Source organism: Propithecus coquereli, unplaced genomic scaffold (genome assembly GCF_000956105.1).
Source record: "Propithecus coquereli isolate 6110/MARCELLA unplaced genomic scaffold, Pcoq_1.0 Scaffold129, whole genome shotgun sequence".
NCBI lineage: Eukaryota > Metazoa > Chordata > Mammalia > Primates > Indriidae > Propithecus > Propithecus coquereli.
Genome location: NW_012137080.1, coordinates 4,996,727 through 5,009,622, shown reverse-complemented (window position 1 = coordinate 5,009,622; position 12,896 = coordinate 4,996,727). Strand labels below are relative to the sequence as shown.

Genomic DNA, 12,896 nt, shown 5'->3' with positions numbered 1-12,896 from the left:
CAGATGTATATGTGAGGACAGTTCTGGGGTACAGAGTCTTTACTACTTTAATAACCCAATATGTGTTGCCAGTGACGTGTGTCTTACAGAAAACAAGCTTTTGCAATTTTCAAAAATTTGATAGATAGAAATCGGGAAATCAGATATTAATTTTGAAGAATTCATAATTCATAATATATTCTAAAGTTGTTAGGTTACAAAAATCTGACATGGTTACTCCCCCTATAACATGTGTCTAGATCTCTAAGATTGATTATAATAGAACAGATATTTTTTTAAAAATGCAGTTTTTTGCTCAGGAGGTAAAATGTGCACAAAGACGGGCTACGAATATCATCTCAAGTAAAGACTTATCAATTACTAGCATAGCTAATTGTGATTCCTACCCAAGCACTCAGTCATGCCACATATTTGGCCCTACGTTATTTTTTGAAGACATATATCTGAACATGTTATGCCCTAGTTCAAAATGCCTCTCTTGCTTCCACTGCTTTTAGAATAGATCCAGTTTTTTTTTTCTTGATTTTTTAAAAATTTCAGAATATTACAGGGGTACAAATGCTTTGGTTACATAAATTGCCTTTGCACCTCACGAGTGAGAGCTACAAACATGCCCATCCCCCAGATAGCATGCTCTGCACCCATTAGGGGTGAGTTTACCCATCTCCTTCTTCCCCCTTCCCACCTGCCCAACACCCGATGAATGTTACTTCCATATGTGCACATAAGTTTTGATCAATTAGTACCAATTTAATGATGAGTACATGTGGTGTTTGTTTTTCCATTCTTGTGACACTTCATTTGGGAGAATGGGCTCCGGCTCCATCCAGGGTAATGGAAGAGGTAGTTCACCATTTTTTTTATGGCTGAGTAGTATTCCATGGTGTATATATATACACCATATTTTATTAATCCACTTATGTATTGTTGGGCACTTGGTTTGTTTCCACATCTTTGCGATTATAAATTGTGCTGCTATAAACATTCGAGTGCAGATGTCTTTTTTATCAAATGTCTTTTTTTCCTTTGAGTAGATACCCACTAGTGGGATTGCTGGATCAGATGGTAGTTCTACTTTTAGTTCTTTGAGGTATCTCCATACTACTTTCCATAAAGGTTGTACTAGTTTGCAGTCCCACCAGCAATGTATGAGTGTTCCTATCCCTCTGCATCCACACCAACATTTGCTGTCTTGGGAGTTTTTGATAAAAGCCATTCTCACTGGAGATAAGTGATATCTCATTGTGGTTTTGACTTGCATTTCCCTGATGATTAGAGACATTGAGCGTTTTTTCATATGTTTGTTAGCCATTTGTCTGTATTCTTTTGTAAAGTTTCTATTCATGTCCTTGCCCACTTTTTAGTGGGATTGTTTGATTTTTTTCTTTCCTGAGTTCTATATAGATTCTAGTTATCAGCCCTTTATCAGATGTGTAGCATGCAAATATTTTCTCCTATTCTGTGGATTGTCTATTCTCTCTGTTGTTTCCTTGGCTGTGCAGAAGCTTTTTAATTTGATCAGGTCCCATTTATTTATTTTTGTTGTTGCTGTGATTACTTTTGAGGTCTTATTCATAAATTCTTTGCCTAGGTTGATGTCTATAAGAGTTTTTCCAACATTTTCTTCTAGAATTCTTATGGTTTCATGCCTTAGGTTTAAGTCTGTTAACCACTGTGAGTTGATTTTTGTGAGAGATAAGAGGTGCAGATCCTGTTTCAGTCTTCTACACATGGCTATCTGATGTTCCCAGCACAATTTATTGATTAGGGATTCTTTTCCCCAGTGTATGTTTTTGTCTGCTTTGTCAAAAATCAGATGGCAATATAGGATGGTTTTATATCTGTGTTCTCAGTTCTGTTCCACTGGTCTGTATCTCTGTTCTTGTGCCAGTACCATGCTGTTTTGGTTACTGTAGTCTTATAGTCTAGCTTAAAGTCTGGTAAATTGATGCCTCCCAATTTGTTCTTTCTGCTTAAGATTGCCTTTGCTATACGAAGTCTTCTCTGGTTCCATACGAAGTGAGCTTTATTTTTTCTAGATCTGCAAAAAATGGTGTGGGTATTTTAATAGGGATTGCATTGAATCTGTAAATCACTTTGGGTAGTATAGACATTTTAACAATTTTTGTTTGTTTTTTGTTTTATTTTCTTTTTTTTTTTGAGACAGAGTCTCACTCTGTTGCCCAGGCTAGAGTGCCGTGGCTTCAGCCTAGCTCACAGCAACCTCAAACTCCTGGGCTCAAGCAATCCTTCTGCCTCAGCCTCCTGAGTAGCTGGGACTACAGGCATGCGCCACCGTGCCCGGCTATTTTTTTCTATATATTTTTAGTTAATACAGCTAATTTCTTTCTATTTTTAGTAGAGACAGGGTCTCGCTCTTGCTCAGGCTGGTCTCGAACTCCTGAGCTCAAACGATCCACCCACCTGGATCTCTCAGAGTGCTAGGATTACAGGTGTGAGCCACCGCGCCCGGCCTGACATTTTAACAATGTTGATTGTGCCGGCCCATGAGCATGGTATGGTTTTTCATCTGTTTACGTCCTCTGCTGTTTCCTTCCTCAGTGTTTCATAGTTCTCCCTATAGAGGTCTAGATCCTGTTTTTCTTACTGCCACATTTCATGTCTTTCACAATTCATTCTTTTCATTCAGCAATATTTATTAAGTGCCTGAGTGACAGGCACTGTACTCATTTGGGCACATACAAAGATGCATAAAACAAAGATTCTGCCCTCAAGGGGCTTGCAGTCTAGTGGGAAAGACAGAAAACAATAGCTACAGTGCTATACAGTAAGCCTCTGATAGAAATATGTACACAGTGCTGGGTGACTAAAATTTGGCTTCAACCTTCCTTTCCAGCTACATTTTCTACCCCCTCCCCATGTACACTAGCCACACCAGATCAATTTACATTTACCAAATGTGCAAACCACTTTTGAGCCTTAGCCCAAATTCTCTTTGTGTGAAATACCCTTCCCCATGTCTATTGAAAACCATTTATGAACAACTTGAAATATCTCTTCTTAGGGATATATTAATAGTTTCTGTTATTCAGAGTTAATCACATCCACCTATTTTCTTCCATAAAACCTCTGAAGGCATTTTATCATGGTGTACCTTGAAATTGATTCATCTATCCCCTAGTACAGTCCTGTGGGGAATAGCCATCCACACACTGCTGTACTGATGAGTTCCTAAGTAACTATTTTGTTTCTATTCTATTCTGTTTCCCTCAGTAAGATAAAACTGTATATGGCCTAGTCTGGTCATAAATAAAATAAATTAAGATTATATGGTGAATATGAGTGTTTCTAAAAATCATTAAGCAAACAAAATATAAATATTAGGTACTAGAGTATAATGGATACTGTTGGTTTTCTACCAGTATAATATCTCCACTACTTCTTTCCTTAAATGAAATCCCGTTTTGTTCAGGAAGCCAAACCTGGGCCATGCAATTCCCAGTCTTTCCCACAGTTAATCCCCATTGGTGAACTCACATTATAAAAAGTACAAGCAAGAAGAAAGAATTGACCATGAATGACAGCCAGCAGACCCAAAAGAAAGATGTATTGGCAGCTCTAGAATTAATAGAACACTGTGAAAGAGATTATAAAATGAATATACTTTAAAAGAGATAAATGAAGTCATAGAAACCACAAGGAAAGACAATATGGGAAAAGGGGCAGATTTAAATAATGACCATATGGAACTTCTAGAAGAAAAATAACGTATTAAAAATAGAATCAATGAAATATATGAAAATTTTGGAGGGTTGAGTGAGAATGTTAAGCATATTTTCTAGTAAGAACTTCAGAATAAGAGACTAGAGAAAATAAGCGAAAGTATTTGCAATATATAGATCATCAGACTTAGAAGGGAGAGGTCCTCGACAGGATTATTAAAAATGAACCCACGCCCCTAAAAATTGCGATGAAAAGGTGAAACACCAGACAAAATGATAAAAGCAACCACAAAGAAAATACAAGGAAATGACAGTTTGACTAACAGCAGGCTTCTCAGCAGCGACAGTGAAGACCAGAAGGCAGAGCAGTGGTATTAATATAATATCTTTAAGGTGCCAAGGCAGAGTAACGACCAACTTGGAATAGTATAGCACCTAAATTATCACTTGAGGAAGAGGGCAAACTGTAGATGTTTTCAGACAAAGACCAAGAGAGTTTACCACCCATAGATCATTGCCAGAATAATTACTAAAACACATTCTTTTGTTAGAAAAATAATGAATTCAAGAGGAAGAAATGAGATGAAAGAAGTGTTGGTGAGCCAAGCGGTTGTTAAACATTCAGAATAGTCACGTAGAAAAATGAAATAAGCAGAGAGAGATTAAGCAGAAAATACTAGTAAGGATACGGACAATTTCAGTGTTTGATTTAATGGATTCTTATGGGATCTCTGCCCAATAAATAAAAAAAATTCACTTTCTTTAAGCATTCATAGAACATTTACACAAGTCAACCACATGCTAGGCCACAAAGGTATTCTCTACAAATATCAAGAGTCAATAGCCTATGAACTTCATTTTTTTTTTACCACATTACAATGAAATTAGAAATTCATTCCACAAATATCTATTAGGCACATACTACATGGCAGATATTGTTCTAGGTATTCAATATACATTAATGGAAAACAGAAATAAATTTTGACCTGCATGAAATTTAATTCTAGGTAAGGAAGGGAGAAAGGGATAGATAAACATAATAAATAAAATAAGTACGTGGTATGCAAGGCGGTGATAAGTACTGTTGGGGGAGAAAGAAACCGGATAAGCCGGATCAAGAATGCTGTTGGGAACGGAGATGTAATTTTAAATAAGGGTCAGGGTAAGGCTCATTGGGAATGTGACATGTAAGCAAAGACTTGGAAGAGGTGAAGGAGTTAACCATGTGCATATCTGGGGAAAGAACAGTGCAAGCAGATGGAACAGCCCGTCCTGAGCCCACAGTGTGTGCTGCGTTCAAGGAATAGCAAGGAGACATGTTTAGCTGGAACTCCATGATTGAGGGGTAGAGTAGTAGGAGGTGAGGAAAAAGAGGCAGCCCCTCCAAACCCCCAAAACCTATATTTTTGAATACTCACACAAACAAAAAATTTTCTAAATTAACTCATGGTCAGAGAATAAAACATAATGAAAATTAGAAATATTTAGATGCAAATAAAAATGAAAATACTTAAATTTGTGGAATTTAGCTCTGTCAGTATTATAAGGAAATTTATAGCCTTCAATATATTTGTAAGAAGATAAGAATGATGTAAATTGATCAGTTAAGCATTCCTCAACTCAAGAAGTTAGAAAAGGAAAAGAGAGCAGAAATTAATTAAAGGAAAATTATAAAGAGGTTTAACTAAAACAAAATCTGGTTGTTTGAAATTACTGATAAAATAGATAAGCCCCTGGAGTTATTGAACAGGAAAGAAAAAGAAACTATGTCAAATGAAAAGGAACATAGATCCACCAATTCAGTGAAGATTTCAAAATCATAAGAAAATAATTCTAGGAAAATAAATTTGAAAAGGTAGATAAAATAAGTGATTTCCTTGAAAAATATAAATTTCTATAAAGTGATTTAGGAATAATAGAAAACATGAAAAGACTTACTGTCGTTAAATAAATTCAATCAGTAACCAAAAGGTCTCCTTAAAAGAAAGAAAGAAAAAAGAGGTGGTTGAGTTTTAGAAGGAAGTTTTACCCAACTTCAATGGACAAGTAATTTCTATATTCCATAAACCATTTCACAGAATGAAAAGAAGAGGAAAGGTTCCCAACTTCTCTTCTTCTCTTTCTAGGCTTGTCTAATTTTGACACCAACTAGACAAGAATAACATAAGAAACGAAAATTATAAACCAATCTCACTTATAAGTATATATGTAGAAACTCAAGTTAAATATGTTCACATTGAATACAGCAAAAAATAATATGTGCATATGTATATATACATGTATATATATAAATTTTGATCAGAGCAAGGATATTTTCATGACCATTTCCTCAGGATGCTGTAGTCAAATGCTGGTGATATAAAATACTTTGTTTTTATTTGTTTTGCTATTTTTCTTCTATCTCAAACCTTCGTATCAGATATATTAATATTTTAGTGTTAATATATAGGGCTATGAAAGAAAAAGTGAAAATTTTCTTTTGTTTTAGCTTTTCCCTACCTAACCTGAATGTCAGCGCTGTGCTCTATGAGTGTAGTAACGTTCCCTCTCATTGAGCCATCTTTTCGTCTTCTAAGACTCCTGCAAGGCTAATGACCACACACCAGACCCAGCAAAGAGCCCGAGTAGAGTAGTCGCAATCGGAGCAACAGCGGCATCACCAGCTCCGCAGTTGCATGGCCCCTGTAGTTGCCGTTTGCTTTTCTGCCTAGCATCTGTATCTTTTTCTTGTGCCCGCAGTACCCAGATTTTGCTTGCAGGGCCAAGCTGCCCCTGTGCTTCTGCTAAAGCAGACCTTATTCTAAAGCTCTGGAATTAAACCTCAGAGGCCCTAACTAGCAAGTTCTGGGGTTTTGGTTTGAGCAGAAGCAGTCTTCCTCTTTCCCACAACACTCAGAGCTGCTGGCAACCAGGAAGGAAGAGTGTTCCTGAGAATGAAGCCAAATTTGGGGAACAAACCTGAGAAATGGATAAAAGGGTACTGGTTCCTAGTGACATGAGTTGAGGCCTGGATCCATGAGTGCCTGAAGCTACCACTGTTACGAAACTGTTGTGTTACGTAAGCAACACAAGAGAAGTTATTGGCTTTAGCCAGTTGAAGTTGGATATTTGTCACTTGCAACCAAAAGTATCCTGATAAAGCTTACAGTTTTAGGCAGACTAGCTTCCAGCACCATTACGAAATTTAAACTATCCATCCATCCACAGCTCACCTCAGTGGACCATCCTTTAGATCCACCTGGTGTTTTTACAAACCCTACAGAAATACAGACTGGCTTTCTTTTACACTGGATTTGTGGGGTGAAGGGTGAAAGGGAAGTGGGATTTGGAGCAATTATGCAATTATACTCTTTCTGTCTCCTGAAATTGCCTCTGGCTGTCTCCTCCTTGCCTAGCTCCTTGAGGTAGGAAAGGGCCGGAGGAGGGAGCACTGCCGCTGGAGGTGAGACTCACCATGGGTGGCGGCTCCAACTTTGCAGCAGGTGACTTCCCTCGTTTTACACTGCGGCACCCTCTGCACCCTCACCGCCCATTTTCAGAAAAGTATAATGGGAGCATTTCATACATAAATAAAATTAAAAACTGAGTGCAATCTTCCAGCCACAGTGAGAACAAGTGCCACAGAAGTTATTCAAATTTATAGTAATTATCATTGTACAGTTCAGTAGTTTCACCTGAGAAATGTTGAGTATAAGTAGCTACAAGTGAGCTGGAATAAATTCAATATTAATAAAAATCCCAGTATGTTTACTTAATAGGAATTCTGTTGTATTTTTAATCGTGTGGCTTTTCTATATATATTTGCAAGTTCCCACCTAATTTTAACCTATTAACACCATTAAGGAAATGCAATGGCTGCCTTAAGCGGTAATTCTGGTTATGGTAAACATATAGAGTTTATTCATTTCTTAGAAAAATTAGATTTTCTCTGCTCTCACAGAATTGCTTATAATCCTTCACCCTAGGGCATAAGACTCAGGGGGAAGGAGGGGAAGTATTACAAAGAAATAAAATATTAGGCAAGATGGGAAGAAGTTTTACTTTGGGGAGCCCGTAGGACTATTCCTTTAAGTACACCTAGTTATGATTGGAATTTGTTTGACTTTGGGTTAATCACCTGCAGTTACAGCCGCCTAGGCAAGCCCCAGTTATAAATTAATGATGGGGTCTGCAGAGGGAGTATATGGTGGATGGTAGCGATTCTGGAATATATACTGAGAGGAGCAGCAGGCCCTGAGGAATAGTCTAAGGAAAGATGCCACTAAAGCACACAGTGTCTGTATTTAATTTGTTTTTACTACAGTGATGCTGCTTACATAGTTATTCTATACTGTGCTTGTTGTGCCAAGTGATCTCCTTGGACAACCACAACTCTACCAGCATTAAATGGGCAGTTACACTAATGTCAGTGGACAGGCCACGAGATTAGCACTTTTCCTAAGGTATAAATTTGGTATGAACTCTTAGAGAATAGTTTTTTCTGTTATTTAAACACTACTGTATTTCAGCAGGGCTTACTAAAATAGAATGCGATCAACAAGGATCTTAATGTTCTTGCTTTTTTCTTGGGCTTAGACATAAGAATTTCCACAGTAAAGTCGGGAGTGTTTTTCTTAGGAGTGAGAAAGGTCTTTCTTATCACTTTCTTTGGGCATCACTTTGTTCCTCAAAAGTGGCAGTATGGCCACTGTGTTGATAAGCAACTATTAGGTTCACATCTTATATCTGACTGTAGGTTCATGTGAAAAGTACTATATTATGAAAAATGTATTTCACAATATTCTAACAGATGCTGCTAGTATAATAGCCTAATGTAACAAATGCACCAAATGTGCTCAAGCGTGTTTTTGACACTGTTTTCATAAGTGATGATATATCCTAATTGAAACTTACTAAAATTATGTTTTCTTCTCCAACTGTCATGAAAACATACCAAACTATGTGTTTTGTGTACCCATGATTGAAGAATATAAGATGTGTGTTCCTTTTGGCTTTCACTCTGTGGTTTAGAGTTATAATTTGAAAATATGAGATTTTATCCTTCTGAATATTAGTCTAATGAGTTAATTCAGTTCCAAGTCATGTTTTAATTCTCCTTCATTACTGATACAGCCAGTAGTAGACTTAAATTTGAAGCTTTGTATAAAACATTTAAAAATTTTTTAATTACATTATTAGAGGTAATAATGTTATAGTCTTTTTTCTTTTCTCTTCAACTCACAGAGTGAATCTGTTTGGAAATCTTCGAAGAAAGGCCTACATATTTATTTTTATCATTGTTTATTAATTTGTGTACACTGCATCCTTGTATCATATAATTCTTTTTTCTTTACCCAGAGCCATCCATCATGGGTGTTAGATCATTATGTAATTCTTTTCTGAAATCTTTTTTCTTGTGAAACCCAACACACACTAGAAAAGTATAAAAACCAGAAACATACAACCCGTTTATCACAAAGCATAACCCCTGTAACTGCCATTCAGATCAGGAAATAAAACACTGCCAGTACCCCCAGAAACCCCCACTGTGCCCTTACCAATCACTATTCCTTGTCTCCCACCCCCAGGGTTAACCACAATTTTCATTTTATGTTAATTCCTTGCTTTTCTTGATAACTTTACCACCTATTCATGCATCTGGAACACTATGGTTTAGGTTTAGTTTTGCCTGGTTTGGGTTTTTGTTTGTTTGTGTTTTTTGTTTTTACTTTACATAAATGGAATTATGCAGCTGGGTATCCTTTTGGGTCCAGTATTTTTCACTTCAAATCACGTTTATAAATACGGTTATAATTGCTTTTCAGTGTTGTGAAGTATACCATTGCATGAACTCAGCACAAATTATGTATCCATTCTACATGAATAATGCTGCTGTAGATATTCTTTCTTATGTCTCTTGATAAACATTGCACATATTTCTGATGGGTACACATGTAGAAGTGGAATTGCCAGATCATAGGATATGTATACTTTTAACATTGTAGAAAGTATCACTTTACGCTTCCACCAGAGAAATAGGAGCATTCCCATTGCTTGATCCTCACCACACTTGGTATTCTTTTAGCCCATCTGTTTATTGTGTAGTGTTATCTCATGCTTTTAATTTCTATTTCCCTGATTGCTAATGAAGTTGAGCAAATACAAAGAAACCTATTGAGATTTTTATGGAACTGCATTTAATCTGTAGATCAATTTGGAGAGACTGTTACAAAATTCAGCTTTCTAATATATTAACATAGTTTATTTATATAGCACTTTTCAGTTTATCTCAGTAATGTTCATAGTTTTCTCTATAGAAGTGTTCCATATGAATTGTTATATGTTTTTATGCTATAACAAATACTGTTTTAATACATTTTATATTCAGATTTATTGGTGATATATGGTAATAAATAGATTTTTAAATTTTACCTTGATATACAAATATAGTTCATCTATAGATTTATTTTTATTTTCTGTGTACATAATTATACAATCTGCACATAAAAGACTTTTTTATCTACTCCCCTTCCAAATCATTATACTTTTTGTTTTTTACTTTAGTAGGGCTAGGACCTTCCCTGACTAGTGTCTCCACTACAGTGTTGACTGAAAGTGGTAATAGTTGGCAGTTTCAAAGGGGAAGCATTAATTTTTTTTTCTATTAAGTATGATGTTAAATGTTGCTGAATTTGTTTTGTGAATAGTATATTTAGGGTTTTTGAATCCAGGTTCATGAATGAGAAAATTCTGTAATTTTTCTTTTTTATAATGCCCTTGTTAGCTTTTGGTTTTAATATTTTGCTAGATTCTTAAAGGAAGTTGAGGAGTATTTCCTCTGTCTCTACTATGGAAGAGTTTGTGTAAGACTAGCATTATTAATTAGAGTTCACTAATGAAGCCATCTGGGCTAAAGTTTTTTATTTATTTTTTTTGTTTTATGTATGTTTGTTTTGGTAAAGTTTTTAATTACAAATTCAGTTTCTTTACTGACTGTTTAGATAGTCTGTTTCTCTTCTTTCTCTTTTGATGAGTGATAGTTTTCTAGGAATATGTCCATTTCATCCAAATTTCAGATTTGTTGAAGAAAGTTGCTTATACTATTCTCTTATCTTTTCATGGTCTGCAGAAAATGTAGTGATATCTCCTTTTTCATTCTTGATAATTATTATTACCTTCTTTCTTTTTTTTTAATTGGACTCTCCTGAAGTTTATCCACTTTGATTTGTCTTTTCCAGTCACTTATTTTTATTATCATTTAGTTAACTATGGGTTATTTAGAAGTGTATATTTAATTTCTAAAAATATAAGGATTTTATTCTCCTCTAGAAAGGGTTTAGATTTTATCAATCAAAAAAATTATGAATAATTTTCATCATTTGAAATTATTGTTCACTTTATTTTTGTAAAAATTCCATATGCTTGGGAAAATGTATATTCTGTAGTTGTTGAGTGTAATGTTCTACATATGACCATTAGGCAATTTTTCTTGTTGTGATATTCAGATCTTCTACATCCTTACTGTATTTATTTGCCTGCTCATTTGGTCAGTTACTGAGAGAAGTTTGCTAACATCCCCACTGGTTACAGGTTTCTCTGTTTCTCTTTGTAGTTCTGGCAATTTTTGCTTCCTATGTTTTGAGTCCATATTATTAAAGCATGCAAACTTGGAATTATTTTACTTCTTAGTAATTTGAATGTTTTATCATTATTAAGAATACTGCTTCATCTCTAATAATAGTTACTGCCTTAAAGCCAACCCTGACTGATACTAATATATTAATACCTACATCAGTTTTCTCTTTGTTATTGCTTGCATGATACATTTTTCTTATACTTTTCAACTTTTCTGTACCTCTGGGTTTTAGATGTCAGCTTATAAGTAGCAGATAGTTTTGTTTATTTAATCAAAGTTTGCTAATCTTTGTCTTTAAAGACACAGTTAAGTCTAAATCTTCGCCAGTCTTTTGAGGTTGATAAGTTTTTAAACAGCAATTTTTTACTTTCAGAAAATAGTTTATTAAAATCTATAAGTTTAAGTAAGAAATTTATCTTCTCTGATTTGTATATAAATAATGGAGAGATTTGTGAAACCTTCTCATCGCCTATTACTTCTTTGACTCCTGTGTAATGAAAAGAGATCCGGGGACTAAAATATGCTGAAGACGATAATTCTCATCTGGTGTTTGGGTAGTTCGGTTTGCAACTCTTATCTTTATTGTGATTTACCTTCCTAATTCCAATGAAACGTGGCATAAACAACATATCTCTTAATATATTTCTTTTGCAAAATGCTATAAAAATTTCATTTTTTATTACAGGGCTGTGACTCCCAAATGAGCATGTCAGAAATGTCCTGTACTGAAAGTACATCCTCGTGTCAGTCTCTTGAACACGGCTCAGTTCCGGAAATTCTCATCGGCCTGCTTTATAATGCCACAACTGGAAGACTATCAGCAGAAGTGATAAAAGGCAGCCACTTCAAAAACTTGGCAGCAAACAGACCACCCAGTGAGTGAAAAAAATTTTTTTAATTCTAATGTTTTCTGCACTTATGGGACTCTCGGCATTAGGGGGCTTCAATCCTATCATTTAGTCTTAACCAATCAAAATGAAATGGTGTAATCATCAGCTAATCTGTTTCATGTTTTCTATTTCCAGTCTTTTGGGAAGTAGAAAAATTTGAAATTCAAAATATTAATTATAAGGTGACAGAACTTTTAAATTTTCATAGTGTCTGCAGAATAAATTATCCCTATCATAGCCATTATCTTTTAATGCCAGAAAAAGTTACAGAGTTTGAAAAAAGTGAATAGTATTCACAAATATGAACAGGAATGTGGATAGCTATTGTTGTTAACTGAAGATTAATGTTATGTTTTCTCTCTGCATGCAACACTATGAACTATTATATTTACTTCTATATTTTCCCTTCTTTCTCCCTTAACAACTTAAGAAGAAACTGTTACTTCACATACTGCCAGCAGGGCCTTCTCTTTAATATTAATAAAATGGGCTTTGCTGTTACCAGGACAAACAGAATAAGGAATAGTTTTCTATCTACCCTGGATGCTAGGAAGGGAAAGCTAGATGGCAGACCTCTGTCCTGAATATGCCTCTCATTCCTCTCTCCTCATCTCTCTCTCAATTCAGGAGAGGAGGGTAGGTTATGGGAGTACAGAGAAATTGTTACCCAGTGTACCTCTAAAACTGGTAATATCTATGAGAGGTAAA

General features: G+C 35.4%; 1 protein-coding gene across 1 annotated transcript in view; it reads left to right on the top strand.

Moving 5' to 3' along the window:
* SYT14 (synaptotagmin XIV) overlaps positions 1–12,896 on the top strand; it is a 170,780-nt gene that overhangs the window by 141,729 nt on the left and 16,155 nt on the right. Inside the window, exon 5 of the mRNA XM_012638332.1 lies at positions 11,984–12,173. Coding sequence (XP_012493786.1) covers positions 11,984–12,173 — 190 coding nt within the window. The remainder of the gene's footprint in view (positions 1–11,983; positions 12,174–12,896) is intronic.